General features: G+C 48.0%; 1 protein-coding gene across 1 annotated transcript; it reads left to right on the forward strand.

Annotated features, from left to right (window-relative positions):
- The first annotated feature begins 20 nt into the window (after nucleotides 1-20).
- On the forward strand, nucleotides 21-24636 carry adam19b (ADAM metallopeptidase domain 19b). Its single transcript, XM_030369241.1, has 23 exons — nucleotides 21-1058; nucleotides 1409-1521; nucleotides 1753-1823; nucleotides 9568-9646; nucleotides 9864-9940; nucleotides 11545-11755; nucleotides 12042-12107; nucleotides 12910-12981; nucleotides 13330-13496; nucleotides 13878-13962; nucleotides 14504-14643; nucleotides 15502-15679; nucleotides 16202-16291; nucleotides 17392-17587; nucleotides 18680-18788; nucleotides 19270-19483; nucleotides 19911-19988; nucleotides 20806-20914; nucleotides 21172-21301; nucleotides 21606-21708; nucleotides 21963-22331; nucleotides 22738-22835; nucleotides 23009-24636. Exons 1-22 carry the CDS (start codon nucleotides 932-934, stop codon nucleotides 22828-22830), a joined length of 2877 nt encoding a protein of 958 aa, XP_030225101.1. The 5' UTR covers nucleotides 21-931; the 3' UTR covers nucleotides 22831-22835; nucleotides 23009-24636.
- Nucleotides 24637-26259: the final 1623 nt, after the last annotated feature.

Below are 26259 nucleotides of genomic sequence, written 5' to 3' on the forward strand. Positions count from 1 at the left end.
CACAATCATTTGATACCATGAATGGCATCTAGTGGGTATTTCCACCCCTGTCTTGGCTTGAGCTGTCAAACTCCTTAAACATGATATCTACAGTATGCAATGCGTTTTTTACTCTGCGTGGCGGTGTTTATGAATATCAGATGGCATCTGGGGATTAATCTTCATAGTAGACAATAACTAGGAAAATAGGAAAATAACTACTATATTCTACAATGTTATTACTCAGTGAACATAATTGGACGTAGTAGGTTTATTCTTGTGAAGTCTGCCCACCAATTAACCCATTTGGTCGCCCACCCTTTACAGAAGCCCAGATTGAGCGGTCGGCCAGGCACTGGTTCTAAGAATACCACACACGCCTACTGTATCAATGACGCCTGGGACATATTTAACACGCTTATAACTATCTAGTCGGGGCGTGTACTGGAAAAACCCAGCATGGTTCAGATACTGTAGCTACTGTACTTCTGTATTAAAGTATATCAAGGACATCCAACCATCATTTCAAACCAAGGACGTGGCTTTTGAAAAGTCAATGATTATTTTGTTTATTTGTTACCAAATGACAAATAATGACTCACTGCAAGTACGTGATATTGGGTATATCTGGTGATGGGGATCTAAATGAGCGGAACTAACGCGCCCGATCTGTTTCATCTTATCGTCTCGCTGCCGACTGCCGTGTCCACTCTCATCTCGTCGCCTCGCCTCTGCTTCCCTCGTCTGTAACGTGGTCGGCGTGGGAGGGGAGTGGTTGTTTGAATGAATATGAGAATCGCACGCCTCGAGCATCTTAAAAGCAACGAGCGGCGAAGCGACGCGCAATGTCCAAGGAGACGCATTTCAACTAAAGCGTTTTGCATGTTTTTTTTTGTTTTGACTCAATGTGCTGCAAAATATAATATTTACACACACACAGGTTTATTTTAGAATGAGTCCAGAAGTGCGTCCTGTGCGCTTTGATGTGTGTTTAGATTGTGTGCTGTCTACCTTGTGTCTGATAGTTGTTCTACAGTGTGGTGTTGTGTCTGCTGCTTCTGGACGCGATGCTTACAGCGGTGAGTGAGAGATATTTTATTACCAACGGCGATTTTTATTCGATTCTGCTGAAATTGCCTTTGTTTATTATTGATTACAATTGGGAAAATGCATTGCTTTTGCGTTTTCCATCCAGTTCAAACGCAAGGTCCAGCGCGTTTTAATTCCGTTGCTCCCTTATTTGATTAAAAAACGGATTCAATCCTCGACAACCCTTATCGATGATGTTACTTTTGCAATGTTTCTGTTTTGATGTAAGCCTATTGATGAATCTCATTGATTCTGTACTATTTTCAAAATTACTAATTAGACGAATAATTTAAAGCGAATAAGGTATAGTGCCCGTCTGACCGTGTGTGTTTGTGAGCAGAGCGGGGTAAGCAGTCGCTCCTGGGAAGCCACCTGGACCAAGTAGAGAGTTATGAGGTTACCTATCCCAGATGGCTCAATCCCGTTAGGAACAGAAGATCGTCCAGACAGCAGGTCAGACCCATCATCTCATCCCCTTTTCGGTGTAGTTCCTATAGAAACAAAACTTTTGTGTGTGTGTGTGTGTGTGTGTGTGTGTGTGTGTGTGTGTGTGTGTGTGTGTGTGTGTGTGTGTGTGTGTGTGTGTGTGTGTGTGTGTGTGTGTGTGTGTGTGTGTGTGTGTGTGGTTAAAACAGATTGTCACTCAAATATGTGTCCTATTGTGCTTCTCATTGGTGGTCCCAGTTTCCCTCAAAGGCAGAGGTTTTCATAACAGCTGAAGGACAGGAGCTGAGATTACAACTGGAAAAGAATGAGTAAGTTTCCAGATCTCTTTTCTTTCTTCTATTTAATCATTGTATCTTTTTGTACGTTATCATCTGCATAGTGGTACTGCCTTTTGTACGATGTTGTAGGACAGCCTTCAACTCAACCGGAGGCAAAAGGCTGGCAGTCTATTTTGAGGCGTATCTGCTCTCAGACATAAACTTGTGCTCCAGGCAGCCTATCGATGAGACGCTGAAGTCTCTTTGTAGTCTGCGGCACTTAAGAGCTTTGGCTGCACTCTGCAGCTCCATTTGTTTGGAGCAGATGTGGCCTGCTGTCACACCATAACACGGCACCTTCGGGTGCTAGGGCCCCAGAGGACAGTCGGAAGGTAGGAGGAAGGTAGGTGGTGGGCCTGAGGAAGGTAGGAGAGAGAGATGGCCAGGGAGGGTGTGGGGAGGGTGGGGGGGGGGCAGAAAGATGACACCGATCTTTGTTCTTTGCCGTGGGCAAACAGGAAGCAAGATTATCTCCCGTCTGCTCTTAACTTCCTGCTATCTGTTGGTCCAGATTGTGTGCCTGATGGACGATGGGGTTGTGGGTTTACTGGGGGTGGAGGGGGAATGGGAGGGGTTTGGCGAGATGTCCGTGGTGCCTCAGCGTCTCCTTCTAAAACAACAACAATAACAACCACAAAGCTATTAACGGTATGGTTTCGGTGATGTCTCATTTACGGCAATGTTCTCATTCCCGCTACACGCACACAAACAGACCAACACACACATACACACACTCACATAAATGTATTCATGCATACATACATACACACATACATAAATACTTACATACATACACAAACAGACAGACACACAGACACACAGACAGACAAGCTCATCTGTAAACAGAGCATGACTCCGCTGTGTCTGACTGACCGTGACACTGATAGCCCCCCGTAGTCTAGTGACCCCCCACTGAGATACATACCAGAGGGGCTCGTGTGTGTGTGTGTGTGTGTGTGTGTGTGTGTGTGTGTGTGTGTGTGTGTGTGTGTGTGTGTGTGTGTGTGTGTGTGTGTGTGTGTGTGTGTGTGTGTGTGTGTGTGTGTGTGTGTATGGTGTGTGTGTGTGTGTGTGTGTGTGTGTACGTGTGTGTGTGCGTGGTTGTATGTGATTATATAGGTGTGTGTGAGAGACAATGAGAGAGGGGAAAGATAATGTTAGTCTAGAAGTGTAATGGTTCATATTAGTATATTATATCGGGTTTCTTATAACGCGAAATGGCGGTTGTTTCTTCATGTTCCTGTTGATTCAATGCCTTCAGTAATGCGTGTTTCTTGACTGATTGCCAGCAGGCCTTTTAACTTCACATCTGATATATTGCAGATTTATTGGAACGGTAGCATTTACTGAGAAGTGCAGAATAGATAAATAAAATGATCACAGTTCACAAAACAATCCATTATAGCAAGGCAAACTAATCGATAAAATACACCCCATTTAGACTCAAACTTTTATTTGGACCGTACATTTCAGGTCCATAATCCTTACATGAGATGTGGACACACTCTATACCGTGTCAGAGAGCATGACCAGAGGGTATCGATCTGCTAACCCCTGAATAAATACACTCTGTAAATATTGTATGTTCAGTGTTCTTGGATACTCTAGGTCCACTGTGAGGCTTCCACCGTGAGAAACGATCAAACGAGCACGCTCAATGGAAGAGTTCACATGGCTCGGTTTCACCTTAAACAGCCACGAGGATGGGAAACATCAGCCCGGATCAAAGTGTTGTTGCGTATGGGTTTCCTCAGGTCAGGAGAGTGCGGGTCGTGATCTGGTGCAGTAATGGAAGAACGTTTGTTTATTCAACCCCACCTGGATTGAAGGCAGAGGTTCCGACCTCAATCCCCTCACCTCCACCACCTCCACCAGATGCCTGTGTGAACCCTTCGCTAGAGTGAACCGTTAACCCTTTTGTGGCTCAGGGCATGTCATGGTTCCCCTCCCTGACTGTGGGCAGAGAAACCAAGAGAACTCGTCATGAAAATATGTGGTGTGTGTGTGTGTGTGTGCGTGTGCGTGTGCGTGTGTGTCTCTGGCATAGAACCCAGACACAGGGTGATGCAGAGAGAAACTTTCTTTCGAAAGAAAATGTACTTAATATATATTTGTTTTCTTTACAGCCATTCTCTGTCCATGCCCCTCAGTCTCTCTTTCTTACTATCTCTTACCCCATCTCCCCGTCATTCGGTGCATCCTCTCTCCTTCACTATGAATCACCAAACTGAATTACAGACAAACGTTAGGGCCAGCTACCGCTATGACCGAGTCTTCCAACGTCAGTGGTGGGTGCTGTGTGAAGGACATTTTTTGAGCGTGTGTGTGTCTATGTGTGTGTGTGTGTGTGTGTGTGTGTGTATGGTGTGTGCATGCATGGCTCCTGGTCGTTTTGTGTCGGTCTTCACAAGCTTTTATCCTAATGAAAGGCTGCCTTGCGACACAAGGAGAGAGGGAGGGGAGGTGGCTTGGTGAGGAGCCAGGCAGAGCTGGGGGGAAAGAGAGGCAGGGAGACAGTGAGAGAGAGGGAGACAGGACTGAGGAAAGACTGGCTGAGAGACCGGACTGAGGGGGGGGGGGCGATCACACTGGGTGGCGGTGATATCTTGACCCCAGTTCCCCTCCCCCTCACTCCCCCCCCCCCCCCCCCCGTCCATCACAGGGTTCCGAGGTACTGTACATCGTCCCTGCTGGCTGGTTACTACTCTCCCAGAGTGCAACAACCCGAGGGACTGCTTCCCCCTTGGGAGCCATACCGACCGTCTCTGGTCAATATATCACCCGTTTCCTCGCTCTACTCCTCCGCACTCCAGCCCTCGTCCTCGCTTCTTCAGCCCTTTCTCGTTTGTCTTCCCCTGTCCTTTATTCTCCTATATCTCCATTTTATCCAGTCCTTTTATTCCCATCTCCCCTACTGTCCTACCTTCTATGCTCCTCTCCTCCCATCCATTTCTCCTCCTTTCCTGCATTCTACTCTACTTTCCCTTCTCTCCTGTCTTCTCTGCTCAACTTCTGTTATCTTTACCTCTCCCCCTTCTCCTCTCCTCTCCTCCCCTCCTCCTCTCCTCCCCTCCTCTCCTCTCCCCCTCTCATCTCCTATCTTCTCCTCTCCCCCCTTTCTTCTCCCCTCCTCTCCTCTCTTCTCCCCCTTCTCCTCTCCTCTCCTCCTCTCATCCTCTCCTCTCCCCTCCTCTCCTCTCTTGTCCTCTCCTCTCCTCTCCCCTCCCCTCATCTCCCACTCTCCTCTCCTCTCCTCTCCCCTCCCCTCCTCTCCCACTCTCCTCTCCTCTCCCACTCTCCTCTCCTCTCCTCTCCTCTCCTCTCCTCTCCTCTCCCCTCCCCTCCTCTCCCACTCTCCTCTCCTCTCCTCTCCTCTCCCCTCCCCTCCTCTCCCACTCTCCTCTCCTCTCCCACTCTCCTCTCCTCTCCTCTCCTCTCCTCTCCTCTCCTCTCCTCTCCTCTCCTCTCTTCTCTTGTCCTCTCCTCTCCTCCTTTCCCCTCCTCTCCTCCCCTCTGCTCACCTCTCTTCTCCTCTCCTCTCCTCCCCTCTCCTCCCCTCTTCTCTGCTCCTCTGATTCTCCATACGTTATTAGGAAGGAGAACCTAGGTCTCCCTCTCATTTCTCTCACTCTCACCTCGTCTCTAATCCTCTGGGGCTCTAGAGCAAATATACGTCTCCCACACATTTCCCTGTGGAGAGCGGCCACACGCAGACAAATGACACACACACACACGCACACACACACACACACACACACACACACACACACACATAAACACATACACACATATACACAAACACACACACAACCTTATAGACACAGAGCTGCCCAAAAGAACACAAACAAATCTACAAGCCCCAACCCACAGTTAAACAGACCGTGATGGATGGCAGGTCTTGGGATGGACACAGAGAGAGAGAGAGAGATGTATCTGCTCCCCCTTCGGTCTGTGTTTAGTCTCAGCCGTTGTGTTCCTGTCGGCTTAAATGTCTTTATCTAGACCTCTGTGTTGGACATCAACTGGTCATCCATCCAGGACACACACAAACACACACGCGCGCACACACACACGCACGCACGCACACACACACACACACACACACACACACACACACACACACACACACACACACACACACACACACACACACACACACACACACACACACACACACACACACACACTGGGCTAAAGAAAAACCATAGAACGTTAGCCGTGCAATAAAAGCCTCTTCATCATCCACCATATTGGTTTCCTGGCTGGTGCCCCCCCCCCCCCCCCTCCCCCCCTCCCTCCCGACCTACCCTCTCTGCGTGGTGATGTCATCCGATACCATGAGAGAATGCGACCCGCTGACCTCAATGCATTAGCACCCCACCGCTAGCAACGCAACCCCCCCCCCCGCCCCCTCTGCTATCTCCGCTGCTGCATTAGCATCAGTCCCAGCCCCAGCTCTGCCCCCCCCCCCAGCCCCACCAGCAACACTGCTCTCCTCGTCCTCCTTTGAAGCAGGCCTTTGTCTGTCCGTCTCTGCCCAGACGGTCCTGCTACGGCCGGGCCAGTCCGCCCTCAATCAAGACAACTGTCTGCATGCTGGAGCGCATCCAAAACCCCTGCAGAAAAATAAAAGGGGGGGGAGGGGGGGTAGAAAAAGGCTCCACTCCTTCCAGTACAAAGAGCGCTTGATTTGCAAGCACCCGTCAGCAATCACCGAAGTGCATTTCATCAAGGAGGCACGAAGGATTTAATGGACGCCTAGTGTGTGTGTGTGTGTGTGTGTGTGGCGGCAAAGTAGATCTGTGGAAACAATGCAGGTCGGAATGAGTAGAAGGGGCGGTTGGAACTCAACCTTTGACGGTATGTCCTGAAGATGTCGGTTAAAACCGTGTTTTACCGTCATCTGTATTCGGATTTAGCTCTTTCTGGGACGTGTACGTGGAGTGGAAGCCAAAAAACAACCGCAGGTCGTCGTGGGAATCACTTTGGACACCCAGTCCGTTTAGCACCAGTGTTGCGCATCATCACAAATGTCAGTTCCTTGTTGGTAGTGCCTGTGTGCGTAATATTGTGTTATGTCTGGGTGTGGACATTCGGCGACAGGTTGAGATAGAGCTGCTCTCCGTCCCTGTGTGCCATTCTTTAGTGTCCCCAAGGACCAGTAACTCAACCCAAACCATCCTGGGCCCGGCAGCTGCTAAATGGCCTAGCGATGCGATGAAGCGAAGAAGTGGGTGACTGAGGAGAGGGAGACATAGTGATTATCCGTCTTGTTTGTGTGGGTTAACTACAGTCAATTGCCATCATGTGTCATGGGCTGCTTTTATCCAATTGGGGCTTTTAGGAGAAACTAGAAGAGATTCGTTGGAGAGGAGAGTAATAGTGGCTGGTGTCTGCGACTCCCAGCTGACAGGTTCTGAGGTCGAACCTCCTTGTCTGCAGACCTGTAGGTATCCTTGAGCCCAGACGCTTCACCCTCTGCCTGCTCCTTGATGGAACGTATCTGAGCTTTCGATGAAATCGTAAATAGAGAGCAAAAAGTAGAACAATGAATAAACAAAGGAGATGTGGCACATATTGAGGAATTTGGAGCTGACTGGTTGATATAAAGGACAGGATGGAGGACAAGTGAAGGACCTTTATAGATGCCATCACATGACGGCATGGAAGTCCCCCTGCTGCCCTTGCAGAAATAATGACGTGACGGACATGTCGATTGTGGTTATGACTGCTTTGACTTCCCCATGGGGGGGGTCAATGCTAATCAGTTGAGTGATGACGAGACAGACTCACTCTGTCGGTCTGTCTTACTTTTCCCTCTTTTTCTCTCATTATCTGTCTTTCTGTCTCTGTGTCTGTCTGTATGCCTCTCTCACTTTATCTCTCTCTTGTTGCTGTCACTCTTGTCTTACTCTTATTCTCTCTCTCTCTCTCTCTCTCTCTCTCTCCCTCCCTCTCTCTCTCTCTCTCTCTCTCTCTCTCTCTCTCTGTCTCTGTCTCTCTCTCTCTCTCTCTCTCTCTCTCTCTCTCTCTCTCTCTCTCTCTCTCTCTCTCTCTCTCTCTCTCTCTCTCTCTCTCTCTCCCTCCCCCCCTCCCTCCCTCCCTCCCCCCCTCCCCCCTCCCTTCCCTTAAGAGCGTGCTCTATCGCTCTTTATCTCACTGTGCTTGCATTGTGCCCAATTGTAGCAACAAGCTGCCATTGTTTCAGCGGATGGACCGCTTTGGGGGCGGGGGGGAGGGGTCATTAAATGTTTTAATCATTCACGTTTTCAAATTCCCATCCATTTCATCCCCCCTTGTAACATCCATCATGACCATTTTCACAATGCTGATTGATGAGGATGGGCTCTGGTGCCATAACAACGACATTTTAGATGCATCAATTGTAATATGTATATCATTTGAAGTGCCGTCATTGAAATGGGTTTTCCTCCTGAATGCAGCTGTCCCCCCCGTATCATGCCATGATGCCTGGGGCTCAAGCTTGGTAGATCAGATTATGGTTGTCAGCGGAAGGATGAGTTGATGAGATTCAGAGACAGAGAGAGAGAGAGAGAGAGAGAGAGAGAGAGAGAGAGAGAGAGAGAGAGAGAGACCAGCTGTAGGGAAAAGCTATTTCATTATTAAAAACAGGAAGAATGGATTTTGAGAGACTTTCAAAGCGAATGAGAGGAGGAAAGAGGAAACAAGGGTTTGTACTATTCGTAAATATTAGGCCACAAATGTTTACAAATGTTGAAATGTGGACCGACAGATGCACACACACACACACACACACACACACACACACACACACACACACACACACACACACACACACACACACACCCTGCAGAAGATGATGTGATGTCTCCTTACTGTGTCTATATCCATGTTCACCTCCCCTCTTTACATATCTCAGAGTATGGAGTGTGTTGGATCTCATCCAGTTCTCTGTGGCAACAGTTTTAGGCCGGAGAATAATAGCCCTGTCAACCCGCGAATCCCTGCAAGACCAGTAAACTCTACCTCACCATAAGGAGGTTACCGTCTACTGCCTTGGCTTCCCGAACACCGTGAGGTCAAGCTGTGATTGATGCAACCAGAGCTACCTTCGCTATGGACTCCTACACGATACACTCCCGCACTGCTGCATGATGTTTTATTTATCTTCCATCAGTGCCGAAAAAATCGTTCGAGGGCTTTACCAGGATCTCACTCTCTCTCCCTCTCTGCAGTTTGAGTTGTGTTTTCATTTTTAGAATGGCTGTTTTGTGAGCCGCAGGTTCGTCGTGGGAGAAGCACTCACAGCTGGCCAGGGCGCTCTATATAACGTTGATATTACGTCATTTATTAATGGCAGTGGCGGGTCCATCCAAAGAGACCTACAAGTCACATTTTATGTACATCCCAGTCCTGCACTCATTCATTGCTATAAGCCACAGTGCAGTTGCTTCTTACAATGTGTTTCCCAGCTGCAGATTATCTATAGATACCATTAAAGCGTTTGACCTGTCCTGCACAAACTAACAGACGATGATGACAGATCCGTAGCCAAAACTACTACTTATCACAGTGTGGTGTACAGTGCATACGTTCACAACAAATTGCTATAACAGGCAGATATGGACAGGGTAAAAGACGCCAGAAAATATCAGACCAAAAATGGGTTCCCTGGGCCAAAACAGGCTGAATAGGATGCTGTAGTCTGTTCTGTCCTGATGTTTTACTTCTTGTGCTTACTCTTGTCCTACAGGCAGCTGCTGTCCCCCGGATACCAGGAGATATGGTACACTCCGTCTGGCAGCCGTCGCACCTCCACCCCTGGCCACACAGTAAGTCTGCCAGACAGTGTCTCACCTGCAACGCCCTCCTCTCCCCCCTGTTTCTTAAACAGGGGGGTTTTCCATGACACATCACGACACATAAGCTAGCACCCATTATAGTTTACACACTGTTATGATCGCTTCCTGCAGAGATGATTACCTTTCATAGGCTATGACGGACATTATAGGATGGGGCAGAGGCTAAGTACATGATTCTCTGTTGCAGGGCCACTGTTTTTACCATGGGGAGGTCCAGGGCATGGAGGGGTCCAGTGTGGCAGTCAGCACCTGTTCAGGACTTAGGTAAGGGCTCACGCTTTGGGCAGCGTGGGATCTGTATTGCCCGCGTTCTTAGGACGTTTGATGTTTTCCTATATCAACCCTATCTGCAATTGAGGCTGTACCCCCAACCACTCAATGGTACCCCCAACCACTCAATTGTGAGCAGTTCTACAATTGTTCAGCATGTCACATTCACGAGAAAGGTTCATACACCGACCAATCAACACCTATCGACTTGCGACTTTGTTCGTCGCAGGTGGTCACTGTGTTTCTGGGTATACAAGGAGAAAAATGTATGAGCAGAAAAAAAATAACCGTAGTGCTGCTAATTCTAGTTAAGTAGGAAGTAAAAGAAGAATTGGGTAGCAAGTGCATTTCTCCCAACACCGTGGATGAATGGGTTCATGTGAGGCCTCTGTTCTATTATGTAAAGCAGTGGGGTACTTTAGTAGGTCACTGGCTCCCGATGTGGTTTCAAGTGACTACACTAAGAGAGACGGAGAGAGAAAGAGCCAGTGTTTTCCCCTGACATGGCGCCGGTGCAGCTGATATATCCTGCTCTCGGAGTCTCCAAGAGAGGAAAGGCTAACAGCTGAGGGACCAGCGCTGGATGACTTAGCTCTGACCTAGCCGCTGTGTTTGTGTATGGGCGTGCACATCGTGAGTGCAGCAGTACACATCTGTGCAGCATCAACGGACCAATCGATGAATACATCCTGCTCCTGGTATACATTCTTTATTCCTTTCTGTGTCCGGGCGGAATCAAACCCAGCACTGGGGCTTAGGTGCGGATGCACCCACACAAACACACACACACACACACACGCACACACTAAACCACACATGAATGCAAACAGACTCACACACTCGCACAAGCACACGCACACACTTAGCTTTATACGGATACATGAGGTCTCTGGGAATTGTGTCAGGGAGAGGAAGTCGACTATTGCGGTCCAGTCTCTCCAGATGCTTGTTACAGCTGCTGTGATTAGTGTTTGTGTGTTTGTTTGTGATTGTGTTCATGTGTGCGTGTGCGCGCGTGCGTGTGCGTGCGTGTGTGCATATGCAAGAGTGTGCACCTGGGTAGCGTGCGTTCGTGCATGTGATGTAACGATGCAATGAGGCAGCAGCCTGTGCGGCTCACATTCCTGGTGGAGCTACACACACGTAGTGCCTGAGACACACAGCCGCAAACAGCACCGTCACACACCTCTTCTGCATATCGCATCCCAGATGGTAAAGCTCCTTTGCGCCACAATTTAGTTAATTATTAGGGGCATGATCATTTATTGTTCTTTTTGTGTTCTCCTCCCATCAAAAATAGTACTGGGTTCGATCCCCTATGTCCCCGGCCTACCTTTAGTGATGCTTGCGGAACATTCCTAACCCTCCACCTGCACCTTACAGACATTCACTGTTCGTCAATTTGGATGAATCCTGAAAAAATGCATTGATGCATTGAGAGAATATATTGATATTTCAATGCATTTCAGAGGAGGAATTGTGATGCTGAAATGTCGAAGCCGAGACCTCAATCATCGGAAACGATCTGATCAGGTGTCGGAGCATCGAAGTGTCTCTGCGTGGAACCACAAGGTTGTGTTTCTCCTCCGTTTCCCCAGGGGGCTGATATCTCTGAACACCAGCGTCAGCTACGTCGTCGAGCCTCTCCCCGTTGCCACGGATACCCCGTCGCCGCCTCCCCACGCCGTGTACAGAGCCGAGAGCCTCCGCCTGCGCAACGGCAGCTGCCCGCATCACCATGGCAACGAGGAGCACGAGGACTCTCTCGATCGTTTCATCCACGGAATGATGACGGAGCACACAGCGAGGGTGAGTTCCCTACCGCCCAAAAAGGTTTTGGGTTTGAAACCCCCAGCCTAACTGAAAGTGCATCCTTGAGCAAGATGCCTTACCTGCTTCTGAGAGACATATGTATCTGAAACATTCACTTTGAGACGTTTTTGGATACAAGCTCCTGCAAAATGCACCAAAGGATGACCGATAGATGGTTAATTTTCAGCCCACAGCTAAGGACGTTATCAAGATACAAACTATGTCCTCTATTAAGCGATTTTGCACTGTAGCTCAGACTGTGACCTTTTCTCTCCAATTAAAGGTAAGACGAGACATCAGCCAGAATATGAAATACGTGGAGCTGCTGCTGGTGGCCGACCATGCCGAGGTCAGTTCACTATGAGCACTTGGTGTTACTGACGCCATATCCTGTTGCGATGATTATAGTGTCAATTTTTAAGATACCTCTTCCTGCACTGCGGTTGATAAAAAGTTGCATCGGTCACTTCAAACGCATCAGAAGGGACTTTTTTTGTTCTAACTGACAGGAAGTTTGCACAAAATGACAACATCGCTTGTCATATTGTGCAAACTTTCTGTCCGTTTTTTCCAATCAGCACTCACCTCCCTCCTCCCTGAGTGACCACACGGACATGGGTCCTGCATGACGCCTGGCTCTTTGTTACTGGACGCTTTCTTTGCTTCTTCCCGTTCTTCCTTTTAGCATTTTTTGCTTTGCGTGTTTGGTTGTTGAAGCCGTTCCTTGGGAGCGCTGGTATCAGTAGCTTGGCCTGTTCCTCCAACGTCAGTCAACACTGACCTCCTGCTCCTGCCCGCGAAGGAGTACCGCCTCTTTGGATAACAAAAACATGTTAGGGGAGACTGGAAGACCTCATGCCATGTTACAGAACAAAACACACACATATATAGAGCTATTTAACACTTATTTTAACGAATAGCTATCAGTTGTCAGCACCTTTGATATGCAAGGAAAAAAAAACGTCCCTTGTTACAATGGGAACGGTTTTCATTATAATGACATAATTATGGTAACGGTGTTGCCATGGTAATGGAAACCAGGTAACTGGGCTATTTAGTTGTCCCCTATAGGGACATAAAACCAATCTGTTCTTATGTTGTGAGTGTCTTTATAGCTCATATCCTAATATGAAAATGTGTATCCGTTCCAGTTTGAAAAGCACGGCCTTGATCTCGACCGAACCAGGAGGAAGCTACTGGAGGCTGCCAACCTGGTTGACAAGGTAACTACTACCCTGCTACCCCACTCACCCTACCACCCACTACCCAAACACACTCAGCGAGCCTGGATGCATACAGGAATTAGATATGGCTCAGGTGTGCATTACACATTTGACAAAACAATCTACAACCAATCAACAGAAATGTGCAAATAACGAATCAAAGGAGCGCAAAACAATGAATGCCAATTATAAAAAATCCACAACTCAAAAACTGTAACCACCCTGCAGGTCGTGGTGCAAGTGCAGCCATTCCTTTTGGCTTACTCACAGTCACACACTCCATGTATGCGTCCAAGCGTTGACGGAGCAGACCTCTGATGTGCTTCTACCTCGGGATCCCTCTCCCAGTACTACAGGGCCCTGAACATCCGGGTGGCTCTGATCGGTCTGGAGGTGTGGTCGAACCGGGACCAGATCGCCGTGTCGGACAACCCCTACAGCATGCTGGCAGCTTTCCTGGCCTGGAGACGCAAGCAGCTGCGCGCCCTGCCCAACGACAACGCCCAGCTCATCACGTGAGTGGCCCGGCCCTGCCTCGCCTACCTCGCCCACCTCGCACACCTCGCCCACCTCGCCCACCTCTCTCTACCTCCCTATACCTCACCCACCTCGCCCACCTCTCTCCACCTCTCTCTACCTCTCTCTACCTCTCTCTACCTCATTCTAGTTCGCTCTACCTCACTCTACCTCACTCTACCTCACTCTTCGTCCCCCTCCATGTCCCCATCTCTGGGCTTGATTTGAGACTCCAGATTGCCTCCAATTCTAGGAAGTTAAATATTTTTTTTAAGCATTTTTTTTAATTTACCGGCTTACCGTCAATGCAAATTACAGTGCTAGCTGTTTTTCTGCGTTTTTCCCAAGTGGAACTCACTAGCGGTGCTGCCTTGTTGCAGGGGGATTTCGTTCCAGGGCACCACCATCGGCCTGGCACCCCTGAAGGCCATGTGCTCTGACTACCAGTCCGGGGGTGTGAACGCGGTAAGACCTTCAACATGGGCTGTACTTATGTTGACCCCGTTACGCTCTGGTCACCCGATCGTATTAGTAATCGTTAAATTCTCCCTCACCCTCCTTTCATGATAAAAACTGTATACTAAATGAGCAGAGTGCGATGGTTTTGTTAACAAACTCTGCTTTAGCACAGTAGACACATAACACCAGTGATCACATATTCGTCCAGAATCAGTCAAACCGACAAACTTACATTTACCATTACGTTTAGGGTATTTAGCAGACGCTTTTATCAAAAGCTACCGCCATGGTTCATACACACATTCCCACACCGACGGTGGATTCAACCCTGCGAGGAGACAGCCCGCTCGTCGGGAGCAGTCAGGGCGAGGTGTCTCGCACTGGGCACACCTCGACACTCTGCTAGGAGGAGCCGGGGATCGAACTAGCGACCTCCCGGTTACAAGTCAACCTGCACTTGGCCAGCATCCATTAGACTCTCCACCCTGTCGTGCTGTCGACCACGCCCTTCACTCCCTGCTCCCTCTGCCCCGCCTCCCTGTACCAGGACCACGCGAAGTCAGCGGTGGGCGTCGCCGCCACCATGGCCCACGAGATGGGGCACAACTTCGGGATGAGCCACGACGGGGCGGGGTGCTGCCTGGCCCGGCCCGAGGACGGAGGCTGCATCATGGCTGCTGCCACCGGGTGGGCCACCTCGTCTAAACCCCTGCTCCCCCCCCCCCCCCCCCCCCCAGCCCCCACGCGATGTTGTCTATCCAGAAACACTTTGTCCCCTTCTCCTCCATCCTCACTGTACTTGGAGCTTTTCGTCTCAAAGTAGATGCTTTTTTAGACGTCCATTAACCAACTGATCACGGGAAGAGAGAAGAAATGAATCCCTGGGTCGATTGAGTCGTGGGTGGAGGTTTATTTTGTTATTCAGACATGTAGAAGGTAAAAGTTAAGGATAAATCATAGGAATAGAATCAAGGCTATCCTGGTTTGCACTGATGTTGTTTGTTGACGAGAATAGTCTCCTAATCTCCTTATAAGAGAAAACATACAATCCCTCTTTTGAAGGTTTCCTTCTCATCATTCGTCTGTTTTGTGTATCGACTCATCTTAACGTTACCATGGTGATGCTTACCCCTATCTTATCTTCACAAGACCTGTCTAGGACATCCTCAACCCCCATAGTGAACACTCCTAAACCATGCAACCATATTGTAAAACCTTTGCATGCATTCAAAACATGTGTCAAAATTCAATTGTGTCTGACATGTTATGCGTCCATATATGTGCTCCACATATATAGGATATACATATCTGCTCTTTAGATGAAATATGATGTGCAAAGTCCACTCAGCACAATTAAAACCTGTTGCCATCAATCATTCAAAAATATCATGATTTATGTTCTCACATTTGGCTTCAGTGCTATTGTGTCGAATCCAGCCATCAAATGCCTAAAGGGATTAAATATTCACACAGTGAGACACATTTGCGTATGTGTAAAACTCGCCCATGTATCCTTCTTGAAGACGGTACGTTTATTTTCCCCAGGGACCCCTTCCCACGTGTGTTCAACGGCTGCAACCAGAGGGAGCTGTCCCGGTACCTGGGCTCCGGAGGGGGGAAGTGTCTCTTCAACCTGCCCAACACCAGGGCCATGTACGGGGGCCAGCGCTGCGGCAACGGCTACCTGGAGGACGGCGAGGAGTGTGACTGCGGAGACGAAGAGGTACGCACCGGTCAGGCGGCGTGTGGAGGAACTGGGGGTGGACAGGGCAGGGGGGGTGGCGGGGGAGGTGGGAGGTGGGGGGTGGGGGGTGGCGGGGGAGGTGTGAGGTGGGAGGTGGGTTCCTCTGATGCAACACAGGAAACCAACTCAATGGATGACACTCACACACACACACTTACTCACTTTGTAATGAGCTTTGTGTGCCTGGCAAAAAGGTGTTATGGAAATACTGTACAATGTCATTATTACAGAGGCTTTTCTTTAATCGTTTTGTATCCGTGTGGGTGTGTGTGCACAATGAGGCATTGTGTGTGCAATGTGCCGATGTGTGGGTACTTGTGTTAATCTGTGTCCATCTCAGTGCATTGGAGTGAGTAGTGGTGAATGATTACAATGTGCCGGTGAGTGTGTACGTGTGTTAATCTGCCTCTACCTCAGCACATGGGAGTGAATGGTGAGTGATTCCTTGCGCCGTGTGTTGCAGTGTATTTAGTGTCCCACTCATGTTCTTCTGGTGGCTAGGAATGCACCAGCCCCTGCTGTAATGCCAACAACTGTACGCTGAAAGCCGGGGCCGAATGTGCCCACGGAGTCTGCTGTGATGACTGCAAGGTATTCATATCCATACCGCCATTCCGACAGTCGTTTCTTAGCTTTTCCATCGCTCTTCATCATCCATTATTTGGTATAGGCTTCTATCCAAAGAATTTTGTGAGCTTTGGAGGCATCTCATTAATGAGCAATAGGCAGGAAGGCATCTCAACATTCAATCGTGTCTGACAGTATGCGTCCATATATGTGCTCTATATATGTAGGATACATATCTGCTCTGTAGATGAAATATGATGTGAAAAGTCCACTCAGGACAATTAAAAGCTGTTGCCAACAATCCTTCAAAAATATCATGATTTATATTCTCACATTTGGCTTTAGTGCAATTGTATAGAATCTAGCTATCAAATGCATAGAGAGATTAAATATTCACACGGTGAGACACATTTGCTTATATCGAATAATTAGTTATTATAGTGAGAATAATTTGATAATTCCTCACAGCCACATGCTTTTAATTAAAATGGCCTAATATCTCCCCCTCTCTCTCCCACTCCTCCTCTCTCTCTCTCTCTCTCTCTCTCTCTCTCTCTCTCTCTCTCTCTCTCTCTCTCTCTCTCTCTCTCTCTCTCTGTGTCTGTGTCTGTGTCTGTGTGTGTCTCTCTCTCTCTCTCTCTCTCTCTCTCTCTCTCTCTCTCTCTCTCTCTCTCTCTCTCTCTCTCTCCCTCCCCCCCCTCCCCCTCTCCCTCCCCCTCTCTCTCTCCCTCTCTCTCTCTCTCTCTCTCTCTCTCTCTCTCTCTCTCTCTCTCTCTCTCTCTCTCTCTCTCTCTCTCTCTCTCTGTGTCTGTTCTCTCTCTCTCTCTCTCTCTCTCTCTCTCTCTCTCTCTCTCTCTCTCTCTCTCTCTCTCTCTCTCTCTCTCTCCCTCCCCCCCTCCCCCTCTCCCTCCCCCTCTCTCTCTCTCTCTCTCTCTCTCTCTCTCTCTCTCTCTCTCTCTCTGTGTCTGTTCTCTCTCTCTCTCTCTCTCTCTCTCTCTCTCTCTCTCTCTCTCTCTCTCTCTCTCTCTCTCTCTCTCTCTCTCTCCCTCTCTCTCTCTCTCTCTCTCTCTCTCTCCCTCTCCCTCTCCCTCTCCCTCCCCCTCTCCCTCCCTCTCTCTCTCCAGCTGAAGAGTCCCGGGGTGCAGTGTCGCGCCCCCTCTGGGTCATGTGATCTTCCCGAGTACTGCGACGGCAAGGCGGAGTCGTGCCCGGCCAACTTCTACCTGGTGGACGGCGTGGGGTGTGGCGGGGGGCGGGGCTACTGCTACACCGGCATGTGTTTGAGTCTGGAGCAGCAGTGTCGCTCACTGTGGGGGGCCGGTGAGTCCAACGCCAGGGGAGACACCATGGGTCTGGTCTCACAAATAAGTGAGGCCAGACTGTGGACCAAATATATATATATATATATATATATTTATTTATTTATTTATTTATTTATTTTTTTAACCTTTATTTTTCCCGATAAAACATTAAGAAAAGTTTCTTATTCATAATATTGATCTGGTCAAATATCTTATGACAGACAGCAGACGAGCTCAAAAGACGGGTCAATGGGGGGGCTCACTTTATTTTGCTTGGGGATCTGTAAGCGTGTAGTCGAGCCAACTCAACATCGGCCAGCACTAGTTAGCCTTCATGGTGGGGCTATGTGTATTAAGGCGTATTGCTATTCTTTTATGGTTCTGATCTGCTTTTAGCCTGTGGAAATGCTAAAAGCAGACACCATTTAACAGAATATTAAACACAGCAAAGCCCAAATGTACATTATATGAAACGCTAATTCTATGTCCTTGTGAAATCTAATTGTACGTGTTGTTTGAAGTGTAAACCAACCACAGCTGGTGAAATCAGGACGTCAGGTTACATTGGGGTGTCTAAAATGCAGCAAATAGAATCAACTTCTACAACAGATACTAAACCTGAACACAGAGATACTTAAAGAGACCAAAAACTAGGTAGAATAAGCGTTTACTGGAACGCCAGCCAACTGGATGTGAAAACACATTCTCTCTCTCTCTGTCTCTCTCTCCAAGGCAACTCACTAGTTAGGCTGAAAACAAATAAAGCATACAATCGATATTGAAGTGAAAGTTTACACAATAGTGCTTTGCATGAGGAGGTTTCTAAACAACAATTGGAAAGACTTAACTATAGGAATCAAATGAGTTAGTGTATTTTATTACATGTTATATAAACATGTGTGTAGGTATTGTGTGTGTGTGTGTGTGTGTGCGCGTTTGTGCACTTGCGTTTCATGTGTGTGTTTCATATTGTTTGAAATGTGTACCTGGCTATGTCTTCTCTCAGAGAGTCATCTGTGACTGACTTTCCTGTGTTTAGGTGTTTCATGTGTGTGTGTGTGTGTGTGTTGCTTTACGTTTCAAATGTGTACCTGCCGGTGTATTCTCCCAGATGGTCACCCTGCGCCTGACCTGTGTTTCGAGCGGGTCAACAAGGCGGGCGACTCCTTCGGGAACTGCGGTAAAGATTTGCTGGGGAAATACAGAGGCTGCAAGGAGAGGTGAGAGACCTTATATGGTCGACAAAAATAGGACACTTTGTCGTGATTCATATTCTAATGTGTACAATTAGAGACAGATATAGAAAAGAGGACTCTAGTATTAAAATACTAGTCGTATTATGATTCATATCCTTGAGATAAAGTAGCATATGCTTTGTCTTGTGAAAAGATACCACATTCTTACTCATACGAGTGATTAAGGGAGTGCAGGGGGTTGTCCATCATCATTGGTTCTGTAGTCTTGTACACTGGTGTGATTAGATATCCATAGGCCATCTTGTGAGGTGATATCCATCAGAAAATCTATAGAATACGCAGCAAGCAAACCAACCCAGCAAAAGGACCCTTCTAAAGTGTTGCAACCTTCCTCCCGTCGAGTGATTGGCCCTCAGTCTGATGTTATTAGCGTTCAAGGCCTCAGGTGCACCGAGTTGATCCAGTTAACTCTTTTACTTTCTTCTCCTTCCTGCGCGTTCGCCAGAGACGCTAAATGCGGTAAGATCCAGTGCGCGAGTTCGGCCATGAAGCCCATCGAGACCAACGCCGTTTCCATAGACACCACGGTGGTCCAGGGCAACGAGGTGATCCTGTGCAGGGGCACCCACGTCTACCAGCCCGGGCAGGAGGGCGCGGGCCAGGGGGACACCCTGGACCCGGGGCTGGTCATGACCGGCACCAAGTGCGGGGCGGACTCGGTGAGAAGGGGACGGGGGAAGGCGGGGTGTGTTTGGGGCTGTGCTCGGTGATGTGGTCGGTGTGTTTAAGGGTTTCAGACGTTGTGTATCAGAAATTGAGTATAATATATTTACTACAAAGTGTTTACTCATATTTAGAGCAGATTGATTGTGTTCTTTATGTTGGTAAATTGTTATGACTGTAAGAAAAGGAAAGATGAATTATAATACATTAAAAAAACTCACGTAACTTTGAACCGAACAAGCCTGACCCAATGCGTTTCTGTCATCGTTCAGCGCCCTCAACTCTGTGTGCATGCTGATCCTTGAATTAAATTCAAATTTGGCTACACTCATTTTCCTTTACCCTTTGTTAAAGGAATAAATGTACTGTCCACTTTCTCCTTCTCCGCCCGCGTCATTCCACCTCGGCCCCCTACCTCTGCAGCTCTGCTTCGAGGGACAGTGCCGCAACGCTTCCTTCCTACGGGCCGGAGAGTGCAGTGCCAAGTGCCATGGCCACGGGGTACGTACCGGCCTGTGGGGGGGGGGGGGGGGGGGGGGGGGGGGGGGGGGTGGGGGGGGGGGGGGGGAGGAAGGGGAAGAGACAGAGGAGGTGCTGGGAACAGGAGGTGCTGCTCGGAAAATGAAAAAGAGCCGGGCTGTCAGACTGCCAAGCGTGGCAGGGAATATCCGGCGAGCCAAGAGTTGCTACGCTACGTCGGCTTACACACTGAAGAGTGAACCAAGCCCAGCCCCGTTCCCTGGGTCTCAGTCCTTCCACCTTATCATAGGTCGGATGAGACTCATGGCAGAGTGCATCCAGCGTTTCCCCTGCATGCACCCCTGCATCTAGCAGTGGTGCAGCGCCCCCGCTGGATGACTGGCGCCATTGCAATCAGTTGTGCAAAATTCATGAATTAGAAATGTTGGTTCTATTGGTTTTTTTAACATATATTTAATAGGTGCCCCCTACTGCACCCCCCTCAATTGTAACATTGTCATTGGAGAAATCGTGGGTAAAAATATTGACAGTAAAATAGTGTCTGTTCTACAAGAATAAAAACCACATGATACTGTAGATGTCATTAGCTCATGAACGGCTTTAGTCTAATTGTACACAGCATCAAGAGATAAAGCAACACAACAAGTGACTTGATTATAGAAAGTAGCCTACAAATTTGAATTTATAGAACAGAAGCAACAGTATTATGAAAAAAACATTGGGGAAACACTGGTATCAGTAGAGAGACTTGAAACTCAGGATACATAAACACATAACGATTCTGCAATCGCTGTCTGTAACCGCCAATGTTTTGTTCCTCCTTCCTCTTTCTCCTCAGCTGTGTAACAACTACCACAACTGCCACTGTGATTCAGGCTGGGCCCCGCCCCTCTGCGACCGGGCGGGGGCGGGGGGTAGCGTGGACAGCGGACCAGTCATCAGTCGGGGTGAGACGCCTTGTCATCCATTGGTCCCCTCGTCACCCAATCAACTCAGAGTGATCCCGAATCAGCTTTGGAATCAATTCGGATCAAACTTTTTTAACAGAACCTTTTTTTTAATCAGGATGTATCAGACATTACAAGTGGAGCAACATAAGTCATATGATGCGCTCTAATGTGTATCCAGCCTTACAGAAGCTAAAATGTGCTAGCCTAGCGCCATAATCAGAAGTCCCTTCCTCTGTGTGTTTCTGGCTGAGCAGGTGGCCTCCCTTCCCTCCTGCTGATCCTGCCCTTGGTTCTGTTTCTGGCGCTGGCCGCCGTTACACTCTGGTGCTGCTACAGGCATAAGCTCCGCCCCCTGAAATCCCCCGCCACCGCCCGGATGCCGCAGTAAGTCCACCCCACACCGCCTCCGTCCATCCATCCATGTTCCTCATCCGTCATATTCCCGGCTCAGGGTCAGAGGTCAAACAGCCGCCCATACTCCATGGTTATTTATACTGAAGCTCACCGGGGAGAGATTGTGGGAGATGTTTGGCTGAGTTCCAGGCCATCATTGATCCCTTGCTGAAGGCTGTGTGTCTGTGTGTGTGTGTGTGTGTGTGTGTGTGTGTGTGTGTGTGTGTGTGTGTGTGTGTGTGTGTGTGTGTGTGTGTGTGTGTGTGTCTGTGTGTGTGTGTGTGTGTGTGTGTAGAGGTCCCAGACCAGCTGAGGCCAAGACTCCGCCCACCACAGGCCCCGCCCAGGGTCACAGCAACCCCACCTTCTCGCTTAAGAGACAGGAGTCTCTCCAGCAGGTACGGGCGAAGGCCCAGCTCACCTCTGTTTAACAAGCAAACGCAGCTTTGTTTAGCGTTTATTCAAATCGAGCCTTTCGTCAGATGCATTTTATTCAAAGCATCTCTCAGTGCCCTCAGACAGATGTCTCTCAGGAGCAGGTAGGGGTTAGGCAACTTCCCGTTTACTTAACTTCCCTGGTTGTAGAACACTTTTGCCTCTTCACTGTCTTGCCCAACTTCTCCATTTCAAAGCGCCTGTTCCCTTCCCCCAGTCCGCCCCGCGGCCTAGCCCGTCCTGCGCGTCCCGCTCCAGGTATTCCATCGTGAGACCCACCGGGAAGCCTCCCCCCATACCGGCCTACGCCACCAAGCCCGCGCTCGGACCCCCACCGGTCCCGGCGCAGGGGCCTCAGACCTCAGGGCCCGCTCCGCCCCTGTCCCGACCCACCCCTCCTCCACCTCCTCCACCAGCTCCTCCATCCGTCCACGCAGGCCGGCCGAGGAAGGGGCACACACCGCCTCCTGCTCCGCCCCCGCCTCCGCACCTCGGGGTCCAGGGTTCTGATCCGGGCCCCCCCAGCCCCCGCCCGGAGGCTCCGAACCGGCCGCCCCCACCCTGTCCCGTGAGAAGGACCGTTCCGGTGAGATCATAGCTGACAACCAAAATAACCCCCGCCCCGTATTATTATCAAACACTGTTGGTGTTTCTGATTGGTGCAAGGAATAACAATAGGAATGGTATTAGCAAAAGCAATTGCAAAAGCTTTTGTTGACTTAGGTTGTCCTGTACCTTGGAGTTGCTCTATGTTCGGTTCACCGGATAATTGAGGAAAAGACGATGAAAACGTGTTTTATTTCTGAACATTGATTTAATTGCAAACATTTTTTTGGTAAGAAAATAACAAAGAGCAATAAAAAAGCATGCATTTTTTCTTTAACTGAAAAACACTGAACCCCTCAATAAAATATATTTGACACCGTTTAAAAATACCTTTGTAACTGATTCGAGTAACCATATGTCGCTGGTATTATTTTCCTTTGTAACAGGAGCAGCCACCGAAGAAGTCTCTCAAGGTGGCCAATGACGCTTTCGAGAGAGGAAAAGCTGCATTAACGCCATCTGCTGGACAGAAAAAGTGAAACAGGTGACCTGGTTAATCTGTCTGAAATTATAAATTATAATTTATTATACATTATTATAACACATAATATGTATATATAATAAATTAATAAAAATGCACAGAAAGTTTTTTTATTGATTTGTTTTATGTTAGTATCAGAAATTACCTTCATTTTTTATATTTTGTATTTCTTCCAGGAACTTAAGCCAGATATCAGGGAGGATATTGTGGTGCACTACTCAAAGCCCTTAACTGGACAGCCTGTCTCTATCTCCATCATTGATATGTTTCACCCCTGGCTGAACGTGGCTAGAGGTTAGTAAGTGAACTAAGAGAAGGGCTTAGGCTTTGTGTTGTCTGTGTAGTTAGGAGGAACAGTGGTTGTTCTGTACCTAACGTTATTTTAACTTACACATTATCTTATCCATCTTGAACCAACCAAAGGAGTTGGATTCAAGCCCTGCTGGATGTTTAAAGATTTGCACCAATGACACCTGATTTTATATATTCTCTCTGAATGCAAACAATTCTTATGTTAATTTTATCATCTCCTCGACCCCTTTAAAAAGCCAAATCTGAAAAAAACATTTCATTTCAAAGGGAAGGCATGTTGCACTGTTATATCTGGTAAACTGTTTCTATCATGAATGTGAAAGTTCTACCTGTGGTAGCCTACTTGTGGGCATTGACCTGTGTTGTGTTCTGAGGATATGTTGTGTTATGTTGTGTACAACATATCTTCTCTTCTTGCTTTCATTTGTGGTTTTGCAGGCCGATAGGAGATAGGCCTCATCAGTGTTATTTTTATGTATAGCCATAGACATCTCCTGACTTTGGTCCTGATTTTTTTTTATTTGATTTTGATATATTTCGATACGATTGTTGGAGTCTCTCCTTGTGATGTAGCAGAGTAATGCAAACATTTCCCCCTGTTGTATTTATTCCACCCCGGACAAAACACGAAGTGATTGTATGTTTACATTGCAGCCTGTGTACGAATCATGCAGTAGTTACGAGAAAATGAGCCGAACAAGCTTTACCGGGATATCTTATATTAAGAACACATTGGCTATCATGTGGCTTTTGTGCTTCATAAATGTTGACGGATCAGATGCAATGAGCTGGATTCATGGGAATCATCGAATGTCATGCATGCTTTGTGTATGTGTATATGTTTATGTTAATAACTAGGGACGCCTTTGTTTTTTTATCTGTAGCAATAACTGTATATATCTGTGTATTTCAAGGGTATGCATCCCGTTAATGTGGTGCACTTTTAGCGACTTCTGCTGAAACACCAAATCCCAGGTCTGGTTATTAGGTTGTGTCAGGGACGATCAGTCAGGCCTTTGTCCTTGTTGTTGACCTAGTTCACCTCCTCATGTTTTATCAGTTTTGTTTCGCCATGGGTTTACACACCAAGGGGAACGGTGAAAACGAGGGACTGGACAAATTACGCATATCTGTGTTAGATTTACAGCCCTGGATGTTATAGATAAGTCAGACGCTGAAATGAAAGTCTCACAGCTCTGTGAAAGGAAACGTTGGTCTTTTTAAGGTTCGGAATGACCTTAGACCATCCAAAATGTGGTTAATATTTAGTTCATATTAAGTTACTGAATGTATTGTCTGTTGAGAAATAAGGCTTCCATGGCCAATTACCTGCAGTGTAAATGCCTGGGGTGTACATGCACTATTTTGACATGCTGAAACACTTCCATATGCGGTATGTCACCTGATCATCACACTTATGCAAATGTAGAGGCAGGTCAAAGCACTGTGCCTTCAACTGGATTTCAAATAAACCTATACAAATGAAACTTGATTTGTCTATGTTGGCATATTTCACTATTATTACTGACCGTTATCAAATTTTTGCCCTTCAATGTATACTCTAGATCCCAGAAGCAAATACTCAATAAGTCTACACAATAAGCAGACTACAAATAATATGATATAACTAGTATGCCGGGACTCTTGTCGAGAGGAGTAGTTACCAAACTCGGCCGATAGGTGGCATTGTAACACATCTTCTTTGGGTAAAAATTTAATATTTCAGCAGACGACGCTCTGTGTCGATTCAAACTATCCCTCACAAAATACGAAATTCCTCTTTATTTTGATAATAATGTTTCGAAAGATTGGTGGAAAACGGGTTAGGTTGAAATTTACTTTTTGATACAAACGTTAGACTACTCTGTCTCAGTGTGACTAGAAATGGCAAACACATCCAACTTTATCTTGATTCCACAACGGCCTCCAAGGCTTGTCTCTGTAGTGTGCGGCCCATTTACTATTTACTGTGTCGTCGTCCCCCCCCCCTGTGTACTGTAGAACACAGCTAAAGGTGGCTGCTCTTCACATCTCTCCATGTTTCATAGGCATGAAAGACTGAAGTATTCCAATCAAAAGCCCTCTTTAAATACCAACACCAGACCCCCCATGAATCGAACCCCTCTTACTCTTTGACACACACACACACACACACACACACACACACACACACACACACACACACACACACACACACACACACACACACACACACATACACAGACCCTCACGAAAACACAAATTGATTTCTTTGGCTGACACACACACATAGCCAACCACCCGTACTACTGTTCATCGGGTGCCCAGCGAGGGTCTCCATCCATCACACAGCCAGAGGACGGGGGGGGGGGGGGGGGGGGGGGGGGGAGACTGAGGCCCAGGCCAAGGGGAACACGCTTCACATATAGACTCCCTAATTGCAGCCGTGACCCCCCCCTTCTCTCCCTCTCCCCCTCCTGCTGGGGATAATTAGCTAGTCATGGCTGGCGTGTCACTTCCCGTGGTGTGTCATTCATTAGAGGGGAGGATTGGCTGAGACATTTAAACGCGTGGGCTTGCCACCCCAGCGCGGCGGGAGTGCGCCACTCACAGCCAGGGTGGAGTCTAACCTGCTCAGGGCTCCCCCACCTGTGCTTAACGACCTCGTTAAGGCGACCTCATTAAGGCACCCTCGTTAAGACTCTGTGGTGGGTCACCTGTAATGCGGGATGCCACACGTTCCACATCCACCTTCACTCTCTGTGTCATATGAACGTTACACTGGGCCCCTGAGCTCCAACATTCAACCCCCCCCCCCCCCCCCCCTAAAAACAATAATTGCAACGTGGACATCATCACCGAGTGCATTATAATGAATGCACTTGGTGCAATCATTACAATTATGATAAAATGTTCAAACACTTAGCGCTTATTATAGAACTCAATACAGAGGCAAACTGTAGGCCTAATGCTTCCCCTCAAGTGCTTTTAAATGAAGACCATTTATAATCCACAGATGCACAAATGCCAAACATTAACAAGTGTTGACCATATGGTTTATCCAGCCCTGTTTACTCTATTTACACTATGGTTATGTTATCAGTGTTATAATACCCTTGTACCGTGTGATACCATT

The sequence above is a fragment of the Gadus morhua genome, chromosome 10 (genome assembly GCF_902167405.1).
Source record: "Gadus morhua chromosome 10, gadMor3.0, whole genome shotgun sequence".
NCBI lineage: Eukaryota > Metazoa > Chordata > Actinopteri > Gadiformes > Gadidae > Gadus > Gadus morhua.